This window comes from Pollachius pollachius (assembly GCF_949987615.1).
Source record: "Pollachius pollachius genome assembly, chromosome: 14".
In the NCBI taxonomy this organism is placed as follows: domain Eukaryota; kingdom Metazoa; phylum Chordata; class Actinopteri; order Gadiformes; family Gadidae; genus Pollachius; species Pollachius pollachius.
In genome coordinates, this window is record NC_136947.1 from 12,795,528 (window position 1) to 12,820,747 (window position 25,220).

Below are 25,220 nucleotides of genomic sequence, written 5' to 3' on the forward strand. Positions count from 1 at the left end.
CGTTCCCTCCCTCCTCACTCCCTCCCCCTTCCCCTCTCCCTCCCTCCCTCTCTCTCCCTCTGGTATTTTACTCAGCCATGCATGGAGAAAATATTCGCTCCTCCAAGTCTGCGGCTGATGGGTCCACATGCACACACACACACACACACACACGCACACACACACACACATGCAAACACATACGCACGCAAGCGCCGACACAAGCGCCGACACAAGCGCATCGCTCCCTCCTGGGTCATCACTTATTCACGCGCCATCACTCTCGTACGATATAACCACTTGTGCGCTTGGATGCTCTGCCATGGCGTGGTGTATAAGCTCCAGCATGTTCCTCCCTGAAACCCCTCCACTTGACTGTGTTGACGTTTCGGGAAGGGGGCGCAACGCGTATACAAATGGCCATCGCTATGTGGTGCTTTACCGGCTGCTCTGTAACCACAGCACGTCACACGTCGCCAGATACCCGTCATTTAGGAGCAAGTAGGGGGGTTGAGACGTCTTCCTCAAGGACGCCCACCAGTTCAGACTGCAGGCACTGGGGATCCGACTCAGAGGAGCTATACTTTGCGAATCCCTTCTGTGCTTCAACTGTTTTATACTACACTATACTATACTAGACGTTTATATACTTTACTATACTATACATTTATCTTAAACTTACATGAACTTACTAGAATGAATTCTATACTGTTCGACTTAAGCGGTGATACCTGTTCATCGATATGAACAGAGGCAAGTAAGGCCCATTGGATGAGCCTATGTCGTTTGTACTGGAAAGATACGAGCTGACAGGATGTGGACGTTTGTTTACTCCCAGGGAGAGAGGCGATACAGGGGGTTGAACTGGGAACTTTGTCTGTACTAGCTAGCAATTATATTCTTAATTGAATCAAGCAAAAACCCAAACTGACCGATTCTGTCACGCTCAGTTGGTAGAGCAAGTCAATAACACTGCCAGGGTTAGGGGTTTCGTTCCCTTGTCTCCCCCAAACATGCTCAGAGGGAGAGAGATGGTTTCATGGTATTGCCTGGAGCTTTGGACAAAAGCCTCCACCGAACAGCACGTATATATAATAGCATATATAATGGCATTTATATATAATGTATTTGTAATAATGGCCAATATTTGGACAGTGGTTATGTGATTAAAAGTGTGGCGGGTGAAACAGAATGAAGGTCAGAGGATTATAGTAGTTATAATAATCTGGATCTGAGGATGAAGTGGAGTATAATCTCAGGATAAGGAACACGTTGGCTCGTATCTAGATGGCCGGCATGTTTACTGACAGAATAGAATCATGGACAGATTTCTTAAGCGTGTGTGTGTGTGTGTGTGTGTGTGTGTGTGTGTGTGTGTGTGTGTGTGTGTGTGTGTGTGTGTGTGTGTGTGTGTGTGTGTGTGTGTGTGTGTGTGTGTGTGTGTGCGTGTTTGTGTTGGATATAACGACAGCATGGCTTACTGACTGACCCAGTGAAGCCAGAAGAGATGAAACAAAAGGTCGGGAGATGTCAAGCATGAGTGCATACACACACACACACACACACACACACACACACACACACACACCCACATGCACACACACACACACATATGCACACGCATGCACATGCACACACACAAGTGAAATCCCAAGTGTATGATTGAATGTGGATCACAACTCAGGGCAATGTGTGTAGACGTCTTATAATCAGAGCAGCAACATGTTTGCTACATGGTAATCTGGGCCTTGCATTAGCCTACAAGAGACCCACTTCCGAATACAGTCAAGCACACACACATACACACAGAAACATCCATTTGGAGACACTGAGAAGAAGGCACAAAAACATGGGGGCCACAACAGCACATGTTACACACAAACACACACATTTTAATTCTTTATTTGAATCCACCAATCACATTACAAGAGATAGGATTCAAATATTTCAGAGATGAGATAGGTCTTTGTTCAAGGGTACAAAAAACATCTCCTGTGCCACACTGCCAGACTGCCTATCACTGCTGATATGGAGCAGAACTTGGCTAATTGTTTAGATTTTCTGCTGGAGAGCCCTGGCAGCCTTAACCCACTGAAAACACGGTTGTGGACATGCCCCAAGCTGCCAAAAATAAACACTATTAGCTTGCATTGGTAGCCTAGGTCCTTTAGTATTTCCAGAATTGGTTGGTATTTAACGATTGTATCGTTGAAAGCAATGTCCATGTGCAGATCAAACACACAGCCTCAAGTAAGAGCACTTCCCTTCTGTCTCTGTTTAAAAACATAACATCAGGGGTATTTGGGATGTTACAAAACACATCAATAGAGCTATTTAACTGTTCGGCATGATGCGTGAATGTTTGTACATGGTCACATTTTCTAGAAATACTACTATACTAATACTTGACAAGTCTGTCATGGGGTGCAATATACAGTCCTTTGTACATAGTACAGCCATTCACAATATGGGCAACTGATTCAAGTTGATGGCCAGAGTGCATTATACAGTGTGGATGGTGGTGTGCAGGGTACCATAATGCCAGATTGTATTTGGTAGGTAGCACCTGCAGTCTAGCTCTGGCAGTGAAACAGAGGATGTTCTCCCCAACAGCAGCATTTCTGTACATGGAGTGGGAAGCAGAGTGGTCGGCAAAGCCTCGGCATGCTAGCTTTCCCTGTATTCTAAGTCCAGTCCAGTGTACACACATTCACAAACACGCACACGCGCACACACACACACACACCACACACACACACACACACACACACACACACACACACACACACACACACACACACACACACACACACACACACACACGGCAAAGACACAGTGTGACACGGAGGAGAAGAACCCATTACAGATTGAAGGGTGTGGATGGATGGGTGGATAGAGGACTGCGGGATGGACGGAGGGATGGACTGACAGAAAGACATAGAGCCAAAGGAGAGGATAGAGACATTCATCTCTACAGGAGCTCTGCTTTCTCAACCAGGGATGAAGCCTTGACTCATTTCTGTCATGGCTTTGACTGATAGCAGACCAACTGTCAGATCTAATGCAGGGTTACCGTCAACGTACTTGCTAGCTAGCTCACCACCACGTTCGTTGGGAGCGAACTCATTCCAATCCCAGACTTCCGGAGACTTCAGAGCCCTTTGTATTTACCTATTTTGTATTTGGTCTCTACCTCGGGTCTATTCTTTCAGCTTTTGCTCTCTTGTGGGTGGAAAGTGAAGCTTTTCTGTGGTAATGTTGGATGACCAAACAGTGAAATGTCCTTGTCATGCTTTCCACTAACATTAACAGTTTGGTGTCATGTCGCAAGAAAAGATGGAGAAAGGTGTATAGATATAGAACGTATATAAAATATATCTGTAATATAAAAATACATTAATAGATAGCTTCATTACTTTGTCATTCTCTGCTCGGCTTGACTTTGATTCCACACAAGGAATTCTGGGTCGTACCTATCAAGAGGATAGCGAACAGAGAGACAGAGAAGAGAGAGAGAGAGAGTGAGGGAGAGGGATATGTTGGCTGTATGGCAACAAATTAATCAAGAACCACCATAATTGTCACGATCAATCGAATAAAATATTTAAAAAAATGGCATGTTTTGCGTAGAAAATAGCTAACTAGTGCTTTGCTCTCAACATTTGGTCATGTGACATAGTTGCTTGTGGGGTTGGGGGGGCATGCATGGAAGCTGGTGGTTTAAGGAGTTGTTGAGGGGGTGGGGTGTCAGTTAAAGAGAGGGATAATTTTACAGATTAAAGATTTCATATTTTGACATTTTTATAGCTCTACAGTCCCATATACGGTATATATCATCTGCTGTGCTGCACAGTTTATATTTGACTTGTCTCATTGAATAATTGCTCACTTAGCTAGAATAATCTAATTAATTCACACCCTGCAGTGTGCATTAGCGCTGTTGGCCGTGCATTAGCCAGTGCTACATACAGCAATCTGTGCTATTTCTGCTTTAGTTGCCATGTGCATTCACGCTGTTTACCATACATTAGCCAGCGCTAGATATTCAAGCATTATATAGTCAGCTTTAGCTGCAATGTTCATAAATGCTGTTTGCCGCACATTATCAAGCACTTCAAAGATGAGCATTCTGTGCTAGCTCTGCTTGAGTTGAAATATGCATTGGCACTGTTTACAATTAGAAACTAGCAAATTATACTTAGATAGCCTAGAATACTGTGCTAGGTCTGATTAAGCTGTATACTCATCGTGTTACAAACACATTTTATATGAGCACTGGCTTAGCAGCGATGTAAAAAGGTATTATTTTCTCACAGAACCCTCCGTTTAACAAACTATACAGCACAACACAAAAGCAGCAAGACTTCAATGGAGCTAGCTGGAATGTCAGCGTGAGCATTTGGGGGTCATGTGGGTGTGAGGGTTCGTTGTACATCACAAGGCCATGCATCACACACGCACACACACACACACACACACACACACACACACACACACACACACACACACACACACACACACACACACACACACACACATACACACATGCACAAACACAGTCGTCCGTTGCCATGGAGACACAGGGAGGAATAGGATGAGATATGGAGATGAGGAAGAGAAAGATAATGGATGAAGGGATGAGAGAGTGATGTACTGGATGGGAAAGCTATCCTGTAGAGAGACAGAGGCAAGAAGCTAGTTTCTTTGTAAAAAATAACGTGTTTCTCTTTGTAAACAGGTTGTTTGCATGGACTGGTTCAGAAATGTAACTTGCAAAAACCATGTTTAAAAAGGGCTTTGAAGGCAAAACAAAAGAAATCAAGAACTCAAATGAAATGAAATGAGTTCAAATGAAAATACAATGTACATAGAAAGATAACAAAATAAGTCAGCAAAACAAGAAAAGGATGACAAAGAAAGCTTTGAATAGGCTTGTTATACATTTAGTCAGTAGCCACTACCCACAAGCCAATGCTCTGGTCTGTCAGGATTAGACAGAAGCATGATGGACTCAACTAGATCTGGAATAAAATATAGATAAAAGAAACCGACTTAACATCTGTGTCTGCCTCTTTCCTATCACCTGTCACACAAAGGCATGCACACACACATGCACGCACACACTCACACACACACACACACACACACACACACACACACACACACACACACACACACACACAGATGCACACACAGCAGACATCAAATAATGTCATTTTCTTCATACTGGACCCTGGCAGAGGTTGTGTGCATGTTCAAGTGTATGTGTGTGTGTGTGTGTGAGTGTGTTTGTAATTGTGTGTGTGTGAGTGAGTGTGTGTGTGTGTGAACACGTGTCAGAGTACTGAGAATAGACCCTTAAGCTCAGGCAGAGGAGCAAGAGAGAGAGAGAGAGAGAGAGAGAGAGAGAGAGAGAGAGAGAGAGAGAGAGAGAGAGAGAGAGACAGAGACAGAGACAGAGGCAGAGAGAGAGACTGATATGGCGTGGAGTGAAGTGTGTTCCCTACTAAAGCCCAGATTCAGCCAGAATTTACCCGTGCTGTACGTTTTCTCCAGGAGGTGATCGAAATGGCAAAAAATCCAAACTTCTCCATAGGCCACCATGTCAAACTTCAAACACTCAGAACCTCCACAGTGACCTGGAATGGCTTCCGAATTTAAAACTACTGTGCTTTGAATGCAAGTACTTTACATGTCCCCAAGTGGTCATTTCTCTGTTTAGGAGCTTACAAGCTCTGCCTATGATTCAACAACGTTTGGTAAGGTTTTTGACTGATTCTGGGCCCCAGTACGGTTCTGACTCAGTGTGCAGGAGGGTGGGGGCGGGTGTGGGTGGAGGGAGGGGGGGTGGGGGCGTCGGAGGGTAGGAGGGAAAGGCGGAGGGACCAACCGACAAGACAAACCATGTGTGGTAGAAACATAAGTGCTCGTCAAAAAAAGCAACCTGTTAATAACAGAAAAAAATAGATAAATAAATAAAAAATAGAAATAAAGCCAGAACGGCGTTGTGGTCTCACCTGGGGTCCTTCTGGATGCTGTCCACCGACGGGGACCGGGCCAGGGCCACCTCAGGGGGCAGTATCGTGCCGGACTTGCTGTAGGGCGACTCGCTAGACGTGCAGAAGGGCAGCGTGCGGTACGGGTTGCCGTAGTCCGAGACTCCGCCCCCGGCGGCGAAGCTGGCCCTCTGATAGGTGCCGGCCGCACTCTGGCTAGCTGTGCGCTGCAAGGGGATTGGGTCGACACCGGGAGAGGGCGGGGCTAGAGCGTAGGGATAGAGCAGATAGTTGAGGACTTCCTGGCAAAGCTGGTCAACCATGGGGTCTACAGGGGTTAAGGGTCGGGGAATAGCAGTCGGAGGGGCATGTGTGTGGGGATACACAGAAACAACACAAATGTACGAACACAAAGGAGCAACACACCAGCAGGATTACATCACGAATCATGGAGTAAAAAGTGTGTGTGGGGGGGGGGGGGGGGGGGGGGGGGGTAACAAAGAAAAACACCAAAAGTCATGAGTTATAACAGCAGCGGTCTACTCGTATAATTATGGATAAGAACATAATTATTCCGCTGCTGCCGCTACCGGCGCAAGGAACTCCCAGCGAGCTGTGATTGGCTGACACGGAGAGACTCAACGACGTCAATCCACAGACAGACAGACAGACAGACAGACAGGCAAACAGAACAGACCAACACAAATATAAACCAAAGCCAGCTCATTAAAGGTGGTTCTGATGACTACCTTGGGACTGTCGAAAGTTTGAAACAAGGGGGTCGGGGGGGGGGGGGATCAGGAGATTTGACCATGGGGGACAGCACACCTTCAACCTAGAACCCTTCACTCCCAGCCCAGACAGTGTGGCGTGTCACCTTGTCACACCGTGTTTTGACAAGGGCTGTTTCCTTAAACCACACTTGAAAACAAGATAGAGGGGAGGCCAGACACCATATGGATGTGTGTGTGTGTGTGTGTGTGTGTGTGTGTGTGTGTGTTTGTGTGTATCCGTGCATGTGTGTGTATGTGTGTGTGTGTGTGTGTGGATGTCGATTTATGTGCCAGTGCTTGTGTGTGTGTGGATTTGTGTGTTTGCCAGTGTGCGTGTGCATGTGCCAGTTTGTGTTTGTGAGTGAGTGTTTATGTGTATACATGCATGTGTGTTTGAGTGCGTGTGTCTCTACGACGGTGAGGTTGAAAACCATGACGAGACCTTGACAGCCTGTCTCCCTCTTTAACTTCTGTCTATTCATGATCACGGAGCCATCTCAAAACAAAGACAGACACCGATGACAGACCTTGAAACGCTCTCGCGCCGCTACAATCTACTTAGCGGGACATCTAAGGCCTTCAGAGTTGAAGAGGAAGGTGAATTTAGGAGTTGAAGCTGAAACGTCAATGTTGCTTGTGTCATGTGCTCACACACAAGCATACATTTCAAAGTGATGTCTCATCATTGTTTTTGATACATCACACAGTGTATCCATGGTGCTCCAGCTCATTAATCATACACGAAGACGGCATACCGTACACTATAAAACATGCACAAAGATACATTTCATGAACCAAATGCATATAAAGATTTCACAGTATATTTACAGATATATATATAATTATATATTGATTTAAACATTCAGAAAGAGTTCAATAATTTTGGTATGAATACAATATATACTACAGCTACTACTACTATTCAAACAGAAGATTTACTATCGGCCTCTTTGTTTAAATGTCTCATTATTCTTTCCAGATTCTTCCCTGCCTGAGTCATTAAGCAGAAGCAAGGAGCTCCTAGCTCACGCACTATTTCACCATGTCAGAGCGATGGTCGATACGCCTGGTTTTCAAATGACCCAAGACTAATTCCCATAAGATTAAGTCAGATGAATGTGTGTCTACGTCTTCAAAACATATTATTAGTCAACACACTGTTACCACAGAGACTAAATCTTTTTTTTCTGAAACAATAAAAAAAAGAAAAACGCTAATTTCTGTGACCGGCAATTAGCATTGGTTTACCTTAACTGATAAATTAGCGCTAAACAATTGTTCAGTGAGAATGATAGCATCGCCCGCGTGGCTTAAATGTCACGTAGCGATGACGGGGCAGAAAAACAGGGAGGCAGAAATCCTCCGCTACAGGGCTTTGGGTGAGGGAGTGAGGCTGCCGAGTGTCATAATATATTCGCACAACTTCTTAACATCCTCGCTCTGTACCACACGCGGCGCCTATTAGCTTTGTGTTGCTATTCTAGGAGTGTGATGTAATGTCATTCGTCGCCGGGCTGTGACTTATAAATACATCTAAATATACACCCGGTTAAAATGGGCAGGGTGATGTGCAACGCTGTTCGGCAAATTTCAGTCTCGACTGGGTCTTTTTTTAGCATGTCTGTACTTTGAAGCTTAAAGAGATGCAAAAAGTCTCACTCACGCTCCCTAATTCCCCTTCCAAACCTCCATCTTGTGCCTCTCGTTGAACCTGGTTTTGGTTTAGTGAGTGGTTGTTTGGTGCTGCTTTAGGTTAATCGCTGTACTCGCTAGCTCGTCTGCATATAAAGTAGTACCTCATTGCATGTAGCTTCCTAGCCTTGGTTTTACCGCAATTTTCCTCTTATACTTGACCTCCCAGTATATACCTTCCTATTTGTTTTCACTAGTTATTTCTTTGCGTTCTAACCTTTCTTACACTTCTTTAAAGAACTGCATATTAATAATATCATTATAATTCTAATTTTCAACATGATTGCACCTTTCATTAGAGTTGCACCGATCCATCCTTCACAGACACCTTCTGTATAACACCAGCTAAGCTATACTCAGCTAACTCATGCTATGCTAACATATGGTGGCACTAGGCTATTCTAGGCTAAGTTAAGCCATCGAACACTATGACATGCTAGGCTACGTGAAGCTAGCCAAGCAAACATGGTTTGAACTGACCTTGTCCCCGCAGGTTGGGCTTGGTGTAGACTCTGTCCTCGTAGATGGGGTCGATGTGGTGCTCAGGGGACTGCAGGGGTCGGAGTTCAGACCCCAGGTGACTGTGCTGACTGCTGTACGACCCTCGGGAACCTGCACGGTGTGGGAGACAACAGACAAGGGGCCGTGTTAGATATGGATGGATGGATGTGGATAGATGGAGTGATAGATCTGGATGAACGGATGGATTGATGGTTATGCATGAAGTGATGGATGGATGGATGAATGGATGGATGGATGGATGGATGGTTGGTGGAGGGATGGATCAATAGGTGATTCTTAGGTATGGGAGCTGATTTCAATGGAACATTGAATTAAATGTATTGCTGAGACACTATGCATAAAGTTCTATCATGGTAGCACCAAAGTACCATTGAAGTGCTAAAGGCCTTGGCGAGACTGTATTAAGATATACTCTCACTAGCATGACTATGCTACTGACTATTGGTATATATCTTGCTGAAGATTTGATTAATAGTAGATTATAAACGGGCTGCCTCTGGTTAATGTTGCAAATCATGGAGTAAAACTAAATGATTGAAAATGGAATGACAATGATGATCTCATATGCAAAAAACGCTACACATTGCCCTAAATAGTTACAATGTTTAATAACAGTTGCTGACACTGTAAAGTCACACAGTGAAACACAGAAACATACACACGATATACCAACATGGCACCAGTGATGTGTGTGGAATGGGCTGGATAGTGTTGACCAGTGTTGAATAGTCCTCGATAGTCTAAATGCAGGCTGGGTTCAAAATGTAGATTCTACTTTTAAGGTTGGGGTCGGGTCAGCCAGGAGAGTCTTCTTTGATGGGGCGACCCTGGTTCTGCGTGTGTGTGTGTGTGAGTGTGTGTTTGTGTGTGTGTGTGTGCGTGTGTGTGTGCGTGTGTGTGCATGCGTGTGTGTGTGTGCGTGTGTGTGCGTGTGTGTGTGTGCGTTAACTTAGGCACATTAAGACTCTTTGCTCTTTGCCATCCCAGCTCTTGGTGCCTTGCGGCCCCCCGACACACACGACACAGGGACAGACGACACGCAGAGGGGCGTAATAAAGGGGCGTTTGACCTCTACCTGCCAGGCTCCCTGGCCTCTTGAGGGTGGCGTTGGCGTACAGCTCGTGGGAGATCTTGTAGCCGTCGGGCCCCACGTGGTGCAGCATGCGCTTGGTGGGCGACAGCGTGGCGTAGCTGCCCACGCCGGAGCTCAGCACGTGGAAGGGGGAGGCGGCCGACAGGTTGCCCCCCGGCGAGGTCGCCATGGCGAGGGGGGAGGAGCCGGCGCCGGCCACCATGTTGATGGGGGAGGAGGTGCTGGGGGGTAGGGGGAGGAGTTAGCGTCTCGGTTAGCAAGTAGCGTGGAGTGCGGGTTAGCGTGCACGTTGAAGAGATAGGAATTAAAATAACCCGTGATTAAGTAAGGGGCTTGAGTCTTCTTTACTTCCTTTTTTTTCAGTATGATGACATGCCTCCATGGTCACCAAATAATAGCACAATTGAATTGCTCTATTAAATGTAGCAGTAGTGTAAGCAGGAGTACAAATTTATAGCATATAATTTAAAATGTAAAATTGCATTAAAAATACACACAATTACACAATATATGTAGCAATGTTAATTATTTCAATTGAGGTCTGTACTGTCCATACATTCCCGGACAAATAGGAGGAATCAAACTCAAACTGGAGGCGTTGTCGTTGGAGGTACCTGTAGGACTTGGCCAGCCGGCTGGGGGACTGCTTGGGCGAGGAGACCCGCTGTAGGGTGGCATAGCTGGGCATGTCCGAGGATGTGGAGGCCAGCCTCTGGAGCTTAGTGGGAGAACCCATGGCCTGCAGAGGAGAGCTCACACGCTACAGAGAGAGGAGGCGAGAAGGGAGAAGAGGATGAGAGCTTAATGTTAAAACTTTATTCTCTTTGTGTTTTTTTTTCACTTCCATCCAATTCCATTTTTTAGCTTTTCCTTTGAAAAGAAAGATATGTAGTGAATGAGGGTTTTATCTGCTGAAGACTATCACCTTTCATTCTCTAATGTATTTCTGTTATTATTTGCCTGCAAGCTTTTTATTATTTTTTATTTAAAAAAAGATATTTTTACCAAAGATCAGCACAGCATTATTGTAGATTCATTTTTGTTAACGGTTTGTTGAAATTGATTTATCTTTATGAGATAACTCTTAAAATAACCTTTATATTCTCAAACAGAGTGGTTAACCCCATGTTGTGGTGAAACACGGGTTAAATAACAGTAGAAGCCTACAGCGCTGCAACAGATGGGAGGTTGAAGGGAAACTGTTCTGTTGAGCCGGTAGAGTTTGTACACGTTGTTAATGAACACAGAGGCAGTAGGACTAATTTAATGTGGTTTAGTGAGATAAAGTTTACACAACCAAGCGAGTATCAACCAGCTGCAGTGTGCACATTTAAAGGGTTGAGTCAGACAGGCCAAGACCAGTCCATGTGTACCAGACTTCTACGGCCTAGTTCTTGTTCGTTGTGTTAATTGTTGGATTCACTCCTTTAGCGGCCATGACATCATTTTCTACTACTGTCGATGACGACAACATTTATTTTATTACGTCAAATTTCTTATGTCAGGGGATTCATTTGTTGCTGCTGTGTCCTTCACCCATTTCCTGTCTGGAATCAATAAAGTTCTTCCTTATCTTAAGTTGAATTATTAGCCTCTTAAGCTCCAGCCTATTTTTAATTGTCTAATTTGTCTAATTAATATGCTTGGTGTTTGAGTTGTGTTTGGTGTGTGTAAAAATGACTTATATGTGCTTGTAGCGGAGTTTCTCATGTTTAATTTGATATGACTATTTCTACATAATAAGGGCAGTGTTGTATGCCTTTTGCTGCAAGAGTTTAAGAGGTTAAATATTCAGGAGCTCAGCGACAACAGCTGTCTCAGTGGAGGCGGAGCCATGGGCGGGGCAGTAGGCAGAGCTGCAGGCAGAACCAAGCGTTACTGCGCATGGAGGCAGTGGGGCGGTGGAGCTAGAGGCGGGGCTAGAGGCAGGGCTAAGTGTACCTGGGCGGAGAGCGTATGGGGAGGTGGAGCTAGAGGCGGGGCTAGAGGCAGGGCTAAGTGTACCTGGGCGGAGAGCGTATGGGGAGGTGGAGCTAGAGGCGGGGCTAGAGGCAGGGCTAAGTGTACCTGGGCGGAGAGCGTATGGGGAGGTGGAGCTAGAGGCGGGGCTAGAGGCAGGGCTAAGTGTACCTGGGCGGAGAGCGTATGGGGAGGTGGAGCTAGAGGCGGGGCTAGAGGCAGGGCTAAGTGTACCTGGGCGGAGAGCGTATGGGGAGGTGGAGCTAGAGGCGGGGCTAGAGGCAGGGCTAAGTGTACCTGGGCGGACAGCGTATGGGGAGGTGGAGCTAGAGGCGGGGCTAGAGGCAGGGCTAAGTGTACCTGGGCGGAGAGCGTATGGGGAGGTGGAGCTAGAGGCGGGGCTAGAGGCAGGGCTAAGTGTACCTGGGCGGAGAGCGTATGGGGAGGTGGAGCTAGAGGCGGGGCTAGAGGCAGGGCTAAGTGTACCTGGGCGGAGAGCGTATGGGGAGGTGGAGCTAGAGGCGGGGCTAGAGGCAGGGCTAAGTGTACCTGGGCGGAGAGCGTATGGGGAGGTGGAGCTAGAGGCGGGGCTAGAGGCAGGGCTAAGTGTACCTGGGCGGAGAGCGTATGGGGAGGTGGAGCTAGAGGCGGGGCTAGAGGCAGGGCTAAGTGTACCTGGGCGGAGAGCGTATGGGGAGGTGGAGCTAGAGGCGGGGCTAGAGGCGGGGCTTAGCATACCTGGGCAGGGAGCGTGGCACAGGAGTAGTACATTGGGGGTCCGGAGCTGCCAGCAGCGGAGGAGGCGGGGCTTCCGTCGGAGGGCAGGTGGAAGGCGCTGGCGTGCTGCTGGGCGTACGAGTCCCGCTGGCACTGGGAGGGGGAATCCCCCCCGCCTGCCGCCAGATGGGCCGCCACACGGTTGGAGGTCACCTGGAGGGGGGGAGGGGGGAGTCAGGTAGAGATAGAAGAGAGAGAGAGAGAGAGAGAGAGAGAGAGAGAGAGAGAGAGAGAGAAAGAGAGAGAGACAATTGGTTTGAGTTAGTGGTAATGAGTGGAAAGGGAGTGAGTGGGAAAGGAGATGAATTAGAAGACACAAGTGCAAAATCCTATGAATATGTGTGTAGGTATGTCACGTGTAGGTGTGTATTTGTTCATGCGAAAACATACACTGGCATGTAGGAAGTTCTTTGCACCAGTCTGTTTCACCAACAGAGAAGAGTCAGGTAGTCCAAGTGTATTTGTTTGTATGTGTGTGTGTGAGTGTGTGTGTGTTTGTGTGGTTGTATATGGGTTTCTGTTTTTGCGTGCATGGGTGTGTATGTATGTGTATATTTATGTGTTTGTGTATGTGTGCGTGTGTGTGTGTGTGTATGTGGTGTCTTGTTAATTTAATGTGTGTGTGTGTGTGTGTATGTGTTTGTGTGTGTGTGAGTGTGCGTGTGTGTTTGTGTGAGTATATGCGTGTGTGTGTATGTGTATGCGGTGTCTGTGTAAAGTGTATGTGTGTGTGTGTGTGTGAGTGTGTGTGTGTGTGTGTGTGTATACCTGGTTGTAGCTATGGACGGCTCCTCCCACCTGGCCGCCACGGGGCCCAGCCCCCTCGCCCAGGATGAGGCCCTGGTTGCTATGGTAACCGGCTGCTGCGTATGCATCCTGGTTGTTCAGCTGCAAAGCACTCTGGGAAAGGAGGCCTTGTCCTGATGGGAAAGAGGTTAGAGGAAGTTAGCAGAAAGAGTAAACTTAACATGATATGCAGAATCTACGCGGAAGAAAATAGTGCTTTGTGATTATGTTGAGTATTTGTGACCTTGAAGATATTCAATGGATCGCACACGAGCCATGGATTATATATATAATTTTTTATTATGTGTTTGCTATTTCTTTATCAAATAAATACAAAAAAACCCTCTGGCATTCATTTCTGTTTGATGTTTTATTATTTTTATTTTTTTCAGTGAGAGACCTCGGTAAATGGTATGAGGAGAGGTGGAGGAGAGGGGAGGAGAGGAGAGGAGAGGAGGAGAAGAGGAGAGGAAAGGGGGAGGGGGAGAGGAGAAGAGGGGAGATAAGAGGAGAGGGGAGGAGAGGAGAGGAGAGAGGGAGGGGGAGAGGAGAGGAGAAAAGAAGAGAGGAGAGGAGGGAAGATGAGGAGAGGTGAGTTGAGAGCGGAGAGGATAGAAGAGGGGACTGAAGAAGAGGAGGAAATGAAGGAGAACAGAATAAATGACACCAGAGGAAGACCTTGGAAGAGAGGCGAAGCTATGAGACGATAAGACGAAGAGGAGTGAGGGCTGACAGGGCATACGGTAAAAGGCAGAGAGGCGGCGAGAACTGAACGAGACGACGGCGACAAAAGAGGAGGAGGGGAGAGATGAAAGAAACGCCAAAAAAGTAAAGTATTCAGAGGAGAACATTTCTAATCCATTTACAACAACATACTTTCCCCCTGTACTTAGGTTGCCTGCTCAGTGACCCTCTCCTATGACCCACATAGGACCTCCCCCCCCCCCCTCTCTCCTCTATAGTGCTCCTCCTGCTCTTACTCCTCCATCACTCACACCCCTAATATCTCTCCCTCTTCCTATTCTTCCAGCATCCCGCTCTCTCTCCCCCGTCTCTTTATTATTCAGCAGGAACAGGGTGACCAGGGCCTGCTGGAGCAGAATGAGGCCAGGAAATACAAGGAATAGGGAAAATAAGATGCACACACACACACACAAACACACACACATACACACACACACGTAAATAAATGCACTTGCACACATATACACACATGTGTGTCCGCAAACACACCTGTGTACACTCAAGCATGCATGTGCATGCATGCACATCCAGGTGCACACTTATACGCAGTCACCTGTGGGTGTGCAAACACGATGCACACAAACACACTTCATTAATCCAAACACACACACACACACACACACACACACACACACACACACTCAAGATATCATCCTCTAAAGTGTAATAATAATAATTGTAGGTAGACTTTTAATCTGTTCTCTGCAGTCCAGAAACAGGTATAAGGTCCGGTGAGGTTCCCTGCTTCCCCCTGTGTCCACATCTCATATATCCTGAACTAGCTGTGATGCCATTCATATGCCTGCCGTGTTCCTGCCATGTTGTCAGGCGGAGGGCCATGTGGCTATAGGGCACGACACTATGTTGCATATAAATGAATGCACTTTCAGGACAACGTTATAAAACCAACATCAACGGAGCATCTACCGGTGCCCCTTGTGAAGACTGTTCCGGGGTGTTCAGTCTCCAGCAGTGTCTACCTATCTGCTTTTTCTCCTGCAGGGCCACATTAAACTCAATAAAATTGCTGAAACCATAAAAAAAGATAAAATGTCAGTTCTATACAACAACCATGACAGTTCAAGTTGTGATTTTTAATAGCGCGTCTCATTAGTAGTTCTAATGTCCGTGGAAAAGGTCTTTCCTAAATGCTGCTAATGGCATGAGTGGTTGCTAGGGACTACGAAGATCCGCTATCTTGCGTGTGAACGGTATTTTATTTCTGCGTAGCGTCAGTGAATAGCTGCGACTTTGTGAGGGCTATGAAATGTGAACAAATCGCAATGTATTTTTACCACACGACACACATAGTCAATGAGCGTACTGTATGTCATATACTACAAAAGCGGTTTATTGTGCATTGTTAACTGTCGCACAGAATCACCTCAGCACTACCGTGACATATCTATATTTATATCTCCCTAGTTTTAAAAGGCACTGAGCAGTGTAGCATTACGTTAGCTGTCCTACTCATCGCTAGAGCTGAATTTGCTATTATTTGTTTTTTTCTTAAAGAAATGATAATAACCAAAAATCAGATATAAACAACATAAATAAAATTTGAATTAATGCGATTCAAAATTGCTGTGGATTTTAAAGACTTATAGAGGACTGTTAAAGGAAGTTTGGGGGAAGCACCCAATTTAGTACAATCACACACACACACTCACACACACATGTGCACACACGCACACACTCAAGGCCGACCCCTCATTTTTTGTATTGACATGTTTGAAACTTTCATGAGCTGAGGATGCATTGACCCCCACTGGAAAGGACTTCAAACTGCCTCTCCATCACTCTGTACCAAAAATGTGTGTACTCTCAGAAAGTAAACACTGAATATATCTTATAATGGAGTTCCTTCAGGCATTATTTATAGATATAGATATATCAGTGTATGTGTAGAAACCATGTTATATTCATACCTGTGAAGATTTGTGCATCTAGGTGGTGGATGTGCTTGTGTGCGTGTCTGTGTGTTTGTGTGTTTGTGTGTGTGTGTGTGTGTGTGTGAGTGTTTGTGTGTGTTTGTGTGTGTGTGTGTCTGTGTGTGGGGGGGGGGGGATTTGTGAGTGTTGCTGTGTGCAGGTCTGTGTTTAAGCATGCATGCGTTAGTGTGTCAGTGCATGTGTATCTGTGATTGTGCGCCTGATTGTGTGCCAATGTCTCTGTGTGTGTCTGTTTGCATGCATACGTAGGTGCATGCGTATGTGTGCACTTGTGTTTGTGACTGACTGTGTGTGTTGTGTGTCCGTATTTGAGTATGCATGCATGGGTACGTGGGTTCATGTGTATAGGTGAGGGTAGGGTGTGTGTGTTTGTGTGTGTGTGTGGATGCAGGTGCTTGTGTGTGCATAATTGTGGAAAGTGAGTGAGTGAGTGCATGCGTGCGTGTGTGCATGCATGTTTGTGTGTGCATACGTGTGCGCTGTGTGCCTGCTGCTTCCTAGGCGAGGCTACATTAGCATATCAAACCGGCTGCAAGGCTAAGCAGGCCTCCTGACAGCTAGAGTCTCCCCTGGGATCCCCTCCATAGAACAACACCATCAAACGCACGGAGGGGCGAGAGAGGGAGAAACACATGGGGAGCCGTAGAGAGACAGATAGAGAGCGAGGTGGGTCATTCCACATCTAAGTTGCTGTGAGTTAATTTTGAGCGCCAGTGTGTGAAGTTTGACGGGAGGCGTGTGCAGCCTGTCTCGTCCCGTCACCCTAAGCCGGTCATACTTTGATTCTGTTACGCCTATGTGATCATGTGTATCCCTAGCACGCTTTTATTCTGTTATACCCCTTTGATCATGTGTATCACTAGCATGCCTTTATTCTGTTACACCCAAGTGATTGTGTGTATTCCGAGCACTCTCTTATTCTGTTACACCCATGTGATGGTGCGTGTCCCTAGCACGCTTTTAATCTGTTACACCCATGTAATAACGTTTAAACCCTATAATCTGTTTCTATTCTGTTACGCTCATGTGATCGTGTTCAAACGCTAGCCTGATTTAATTCCTTTAAATTATGGGACGTGAACCAACCAAGGCTTAACCAATAGAAATGCAGGGATAGATGGGCTGATAGATAGATGGACAGACAGACAGACAGACAGACAGAGAGACAGACGGACGGACGGACGGACGGACAGACAGACAGACAGACAGACAGACAGACAGACAGACAGACAGACAGACAGACAGACAGACAGACAGACAGACAGACAGACAGACAGACAGACAGACAGACAGACAGACAGACAGACAGACAGACAGGTGGTCTTACTGTCTCCAGCAGAGAACTCCTGGGTGTCCAGTATGCCAGACTCCTGCAGGGAGCGGATGCAGGAGTCCACCAGCTCCAGACCTGTGGTCAGCTCCTCCTCAATGTCCTTCTGGCCATCTGCACACACACATGGACACACACATGGACACACACACACACACACACACACACACACACGCATACACACAAACACACACACACAAACAAAAGGACAACAAATGATATCAAATCAAAACGAACCATTGACGATAAGGAAGACATTGGCTCTTCCTTGATCCATTTGTAATCAAACAAACCAATTAATAAATAACCAAACATTGATCATCAAACAGTAAACACCAGATCACACAACGAAGACCTCATCGCCCACATCTCCCATTTTTTGCATGAGCAAGGCACTATAAATGCTATTCTGAAACCACTCTCAGGGTTTAAACATATGGTCAATAAGTAAAAGTAGAAAAAAAAGTTTTAACTGACTCCAAAATATGAATACAATAAAACCAATTCCAAGTGCTGCTGGGGAATAACCAGGAGCACCATTTATCAGTTATGTAAGTGTAAAAAAATATATTACTGGGGTTTTATTTTTTAATCAGTGTTCGACATGAAACACCACAGCACAAATATGAAAAGTAAAATTGCAGCATAATGGCCCTTTTATCGTTTAGCACTTTTGACTCTTTATGAGGGAACCCATTAGGAAGGCATATCCAACTACAACAACATCATCTTCTAGTATCCCTCCCACGTGTGTGTGTGTGTGTGTGTGTGTGTGTGTGTGTGTGTGTGTGTGTGTGTGTGTGTGTGTGTGTGTGTGTGTGCACTATGGCCACCCAAGTCATATACAGTACATAATATAAATAGCCTATAGCACTACCAGGCTACATATTACCAAAGCAATAAAGGATCACAATATCAGACTATTATGGTCTGTATTGGCGGGACATTACCTTGGTTGTTCCATCGGAACTTGTCCTCTGCTGAGCTGCAAATCAGAGAAAAGAAAAACCAGGTTAGGGAAACGTCCCATTTAAAAAAAAAAAAGTTATTCGTGTATACAATTTGTGATTCGTTATTAGTGTGAAAAAGGCCACACTTCCATTGGCCAATGTAAGCCACACATGGATACCCAAAGAAAGGCACACAGCACACACACTCAATCACACACACACAGAATCGTTTTGATCGCCCCTTGGTGTATTTTTATTAATGTTTATTTGATGTGTACATAGCAATTACATTGGACAAACCAGATGCATTGTTTAAGTGTTTTAGCACACAGGCTAATTCGCAACACTTGTCCACAGGTGGCTTTTGAAAAGATAGAACAATTAAAATGGAAAGAAAGGAAAGAGAAAACCAAACAAACAAAAAAACAAATGCAAGCATTTTTACATGTTAATTACATACATACTCTTCAGAGCAAAGGCTACACGATCCAGCAATCAACCAGTTAAGAACCATTCATGTGAGCACTGTTGTTGAGATTTGAGCTTTCAGTTCTTTATTAAAAGCATTACTGTTGGTCTCTAATTTTAGATTAGTGGGTAGAGAGTTCCAAAGTCTGGACCCCTTTACAGAGAGAGCATACTGACAGAATGAAGTCTTGTATCTTGGGACGAGACAATCACCACTAGTGGAGGCTCATGTGATCGCTCTGTGAGCGCTCTGACGCCTGATGGCCAGTTCAGAAAACAGTACTGACACACATTATATAGACATTTAAAAAACAAAAGTGAGAAGGTTGTGTTTTCTTAAAATGCGGCAGTTATGTCATTTCATTGGTTTCCGGTCCATGAGTTTTATTGCCTGCTTGTTTATTAAGAATGTAGGTTTCATTGTGGTTAAAGAAGCTTTTGACCATGACGTGATGCTAAGTTATTTTCCAGGACGATAATATGTAATTGTTACACATATCATTTTCTCATAAAGAATAGAATTTGATTATATATAGTGGTATTTCTTGAATCTTCTTAAACACTGTGTTGACCCAAAGGTTTCAACTAATTTGTTTCATCCAAGAAAAGAACGGAGTAATATAATAGACTATAGACTGTTATTACCAAGGCTTAAAAGGCTTCATCTAAAATGGCCACCCCTGAGTGGTAATTGTCATGGTCGCTGTCCAAAAAGAGGAAACATCCTCTGTCCATGGTGCTGATTTAGCGTGTGTGAATGAGTGTGGCACACCAAATCAAGCACACAATACAATCCATATATTTTCAACATGTAGGTGGTGTGTAGAATATTGTGTGTAGAATATTTACAACCGCATGGTCACGGCTAACGCTAAGGCTAACATGAATGCTATATTCACTACCAGCGGACGGTATGTGGCTGATTTAGCACACTATATCACATTGACTCAACCAAAATCCTGTATTCAAGTTCACAACTAAGACGGCTACTAGGTGAAGTTATTTCAACTCAAACTTTTCCACAAGCGCTCCCCATGTTAACTTTAACTCATTGTATTTAGTTGTGAATCTCAGAGTCTCTGCTTATACGCAATGTTTCTGTTAGCCTGTGATGTTGTCTTGGCTGGTTTCCTCAGCCCTACTTGTTCATTGGGTATGCTTTGTTGTGTTTTGTTTGGTTTGCCTCGTTGGATGTACTGTAGTGTAGTTTTTATTTCCATTGCTGTACTTTGTGGGAATGGTTTTGTCTTCTGTCTTTACCACCTGTTTCCTTCCCTGTGTGGTGGTGATTTTTGACCATACTATGACCATCATGTTGACATATTTCATTTTACAGATTTCAATTGTGAATACACAAACTTGATGTTTACAATCAAATGTTGCTGCTAAATTTATATTAGCGGCATTGTATATTTTGTTTTTGTTTTAATGTAGTATCTTAATTTTAATGTGCCTATTACAATCCAGTCTTATCCAACCATGAAATCCGTAATGCATCTAGTGGCCAGTTTGGACACCAACTGGCTAGATTCAGAGTAAAGCAGCTATAATTTAATGACCACTCTAAATGGATGGGTGTTACTAAAATCTTTTATTTAACATACTGACTGATTTACTTCACAATGGAGGACCTATTTCCTGGATCAATTAAACCGCCCTCTTTCACATTCTACAATCTACATATTTTCAACAGGTGGCATTGAAGTGTAGAATATGTGCAAGATGGTCGTGGCTAACACTAAGGCTAGCTTGAATGCTATATTTACTGCCAGTGGACAGCAGACAGATGCTCATAAATCCTCCCATTGATTGCCTTTTTATTGTGTTGGGAGTGTCTGCAGACCTGTGTTTGTGTCTGTGTATCTGTGTGTGTGTGTTCCCACACTTAATTGTGATGGGGAGCGAAGCGGCACGTGTTAATGGGATCTTGGGACGCCAAGGCAGGCCCCTCATTTATCAGCCATTACAGCGGTAAACAACAAACACACACACACAAACACACACACACACACACACACACACACACACACACACACACACACACACACACATTCTGCACCCTAATCACCAGACAAAGCCTGGGCCATTCAATAGGACCAGACTGGGAGGAACAGAGAGAGACTGAGAGAAGGAAAGTTTGAGTTGACTATCATCCCTGGTGCACACGGCTGGTCTGACAATCACAACTCTGCTGCTCCCAGAGACTGAGGCAGTGAATGTTCTGGAAAACCAGGACTTGAGACAAAGTATATGAATTACTCATCTTGAGCCGCCGTGCATAAGCTCCAAGATTTGGTGGCTGAGTGATGGAGACACACACAGAACAATGAAATCCTTCTTTTAGGTTATAGTCTAGGCTAGAATAAACCAGCCCAGACTAGAATACACTAGACTAAACCACCCCAGACAAGTCTAGGCTAGACTAGATTACACCAGACTAGACCTGACTAAACCACACCAGACTAGACTAGACTAGGCCAGACTACACTAGATTTAACCACACCAGAACAAACCAGACCATAATATACTTGACTCCACTATACTGCACCAGACCAAACCAAACCAGAATAGAATTGACTACACTTGACTACATCAGACTAAACCAGAGCAGAATAGACTACACTAGACTACACCAGACTAGACCAGACCAATCCAGGATCAACTACAACTAGAGACACTATGAGACAGTGGGAGGGGCAGGAACCCAGCAGAATTTACTACTGGTCAGAGTTAGCAAAACAGCAGAATTACAAACCCTGGCGAAGCCACTTAAGAGCTCTGACAGATCAGGTCTGCAAAGCTGTAATTCACTGATTAAAGAACATAGATTTAATGCCTCAAAACCCAGAGTGTGGCACAAGAAGAACCCAGCATCCCTCCCTCCCTCTCCTCCACTCTCCCAGTGCAGCTGTCTCTTCCTCTCTCCCTCTGTTCCGTCTCCACCTCGACGGCCTGGTATACCTGATATGAACTCAGGAAATAGAGTCTCCCTCCCTCTCTTTCCCTTTCTCCCCCTCCTCCCCCTCCCTCTGCTTCCTCCTTGCAAACTCCCCTCCAACCAGCCCCCCCTCTGGTTCTCCCACCCTCTCCCTCTCTCATCCCGTCACCAGGTACCCTCCCCCCCCCCCCCCCCCCCCCGCCCGGCCTCTGTGAAAGGCCTCATGTCGCCATGGCACCAGTGTTTTAACGAGCCAGTGGCGGCAGACAGAGCTAGCAAGCGCCGGAATCACCGCCGTGGACACCGCAGCGGGGCACTTAATCAAGGCTAATGATACTCACCTGGTGGCAGTTTGTGTGTGGGTGTGTGTGCGTGTGTGCATATTAGTGCGTTAGCATTTGTGTGTGTGTGTGTGTGTGTGCGTTTGTGTGTATATATATATATTTATATATATAAATGTATATATATATATATATACAATGTATATATATATATATATATATATACACACACACACATCAGCCTGGAGCTCTTCAGTGTTTAACTAACAATTCAAAGAAGTGTAAATGTATTGGAGTATCTCTCCCATGCTGCTCAACAAGTTCAAATACTGGGTGACAAAATTTTCCCTTTGTGTTCTAGAACTTTATGACTGCTTATTCGTGTCACGAGACTGACCAAATGCACGCCTACTCCTACATACGCACACACACACACACACATGCACACATGCAGTCATATTATCTGTTTGGATTCATCGTTGTGTCACAGAATCTCTTACAAACTAAAGAGCTGTGGTCCAAAACGAGCATGTGTGCGTTTGCATGCATTTGTGCTTGTGTGTGCGTGTGTGTGTGTCTGCGCATCCCACTAGCCATATACAATCTAGTTAGTGCATCTTAAATAAGTGTTGTTCGGCAAATGATTGTCATAATGCGTGATTAATAGGAAAAAAATACAGCCGGGCAGACGCCGGTAATGCTGGGTATTTTCGAGGTATAATGTCTGGTTGCCATCCGTTGTCCGGAGCCTCTGTTTGTCCCACCTGGCTCGATACTCCCAGCCAATCACACGCTTTACTTTCATTTTCACTTTAAAGGGCACATTAAGCCATTTGCCACATTTTCCCGAGAAAATAGGTATTGTCAGAAATTGGTCACTATCTTCCGACCTTCTGTTTTGGCAACATTGCTCTCCATTACAAAGGAAACAGAGGAGCACTGCTTATTGAGGCAGGGAGAGAAGGAGGGGGGAAGAGATAAATAAAGATTGATGAAGAGGAGAAGATGGGGGTTAGCAAGAGGAGAGACGAGGGGGAGACGAGGGGGGAGTAAGAGGGGGAATGAGCCAACATAGGACGAGAGGGAAAGACAGATGGGGGAGTGAGACACTGAGAGAGACATAGAAGGATAGTAATGGAGAGTAAGACAGAAAAATGACTTTCAGAAAGAGAAAGAGAGACAGAGGAAACAGTGAAAGATGATAAAACAGAGTAAGGGAGAGAAAGAGATTAGAGTGAGAGGGAGGGAAATGGAGTGACAGAGAGGAGAGACATAACAAGTATGAAAAGAAAGAGAGCGAGAAAGAAAGAAAAAAGAGAACGAAAGGATAGAAACAGACATAAGCGGAAGAGCCAGGGACAGAGAGAGAAGGGAAATCGACTAGGGAAATCTGTTTAATTGAATTGACGTTGGTTTATACGGTGGAACGCCAGACATGGCTATAACAATAAAGAGGAGGCTGGTGGTTTTAGGCACCCAACAGAGACTCTTTAAAGCTGGTGTACGTTCCCTTCTCACCTTTCCCCTGCTGAATGTTATCCGTTGTTGCTGTCGGGTGAAAGGACCAGACGCCATTGTAATAGCCCACTGTTGCAGAACTGGGTTGGCCCAAAATGTGAGAACCAAGGAGATAAAATACCAACAAAGTCTATCCAGATTTTTTTGTAAAAAAAGGAAATCTTAATCCAGAAAAACATCATTGGGGTTATTTCTGTGTTGTTTGTGATTATTATTTGGTTCAGAAATTAAAAGATCAGGGTGAAGTAGTTGACTTGAAAGAGAGCATTCACACAGCAAGCAAAGTAAAACGTTTGTATGTTTAGTAGGTTAAGTGAGGTTAAGAATGCAGTAGCAATCATTGCATTGCCAGCATTTGTAGTCCTTCACATTTAGTTTTCTAGCAGACACTTTTACAGCATATTTTTACAATACATGTCATTAAGGGGCTGCACCCAACCGAAAGCCATGACGTCAGATTCAATTCCTTCTTTCTTTCTAAGCCCCCAAATACGGAGCCCTGTGTGTCCGTGCCTGTCGGAATCGCCTCAGTGGGCGCCCATAATGAAGCCTTCTCTCGCTGCCTCAGGCTTCACGCGTCTTCCCCCCGACAGAACCACCTGCCCGCAGGAACCAAGCCCCGCACGGCAGCACGCACCCATGGCCAGGGCACAGGGAGGACAAGGTCACATTGTTGCTTTGGATGCGGTACTCCCTGTGTTGGCTGGAGGTCCACAAGCAATGTACGTTAAATTGACGCCGGCTGGAAGGATAATGGATGGAAGTGTCTCTCCCCGTGTAGTAGCTAGCGGAGGGGCTCGTCATGCGCGCCATTCAAAGACACTTGATTTTCACTTGTTTTCTACTGTGCACACAAGAAAACGTAAACGCACCCAGAGAGTCTGGATGCGATCCTAAATGGGGCTGTAATTAGGGAGGCGCTACGGGCTAATTCAAGCTAATTCAAGCTAGCTTCCTGAGCGCTCCACGCTATTGAAAAGACCCGGTGTAGCGGAATAGTGGGAAGCCGCTAACACGTGTCATCATCATAACCGTAGCCCCGCTTGGATAATGACTAGCGGCGTTTGTAAGTCAACCTCTCCGGGGAATGTGGGGCGTCTGAATGCGACGCGGAGGCAGGCGGTACGGGACGTTGAAAGCACTTCAAAGATACTGGGAACTCGCTGGATGACAACCGACAGGAGAGGAAACCGCAGCAGCGGTGGCAGCCCTGGTTGTGCCAGCGCTGGGCGCTAAGCGCTAAGCTAGATAAAACAATGATTAATGTGTTGTAGTAGATATTAGCTTGCTGCTCAACAGGTTGGTATGATACTTTGTCGATATTTCGGGCATGTATTATTGATATTTTAAATGCTAAATATGCAGATCTATTCCTGGACCGTTTTAGTTATGAGCCGTTTTACTATAGGTTTATGTACTCAGTTACGCGGAGTCACTAGGCACATGTACACAAAGTTAGAAG

The 25,220-nt window shown here is 45.3% G+C and overlaps 1 protein-coding gene across 1 annotated transcript in view; it reads right to left on the minus strand.

Moving 5' to 3' along the window:
- The window catches only part of ctnnd2b (catenin (cadherin-associated protein), delta 2b), a 71,669-nt gene that overhangs the window by 32,108 nt on the left and 14,341 nt on the right, over positions 1–25,220 (minus strand). The window contains exons 3-10 of the mRNA XM_079751686.1: positions 18,554–18,588; positions 17,601–17,717; positions 13,560–13,711; positions 12,753–12,944; positions 10,670–10,815; positions 10,038–10,276; positions 8,921–9,052; positions 5,997–6,240 (exon numbers count right to left, since the gene is read on the minus strand). Of these exons, the coding sequence (XP_079607812.1) occupies positions 5,997–6,240; positions 8,921–9,052; positions 10,038–10,276; positions 10,670–10,815; positions 12,753–12,944; positions 13,560–13,711; positions 17,601–17,717; positions 18,554–18,588 (1,257 nt within the window). The remainder of the gene's footprint in view (positions 1–5,996; positions 6,241–8,920; positions 9,053–10,037; positions 10,277–10,669; positions 10,816–12,752; positions 12,945–13,559; positions 13,712–17,600; positions 17,718–18,553; positions 18,589–25,220) is intronic.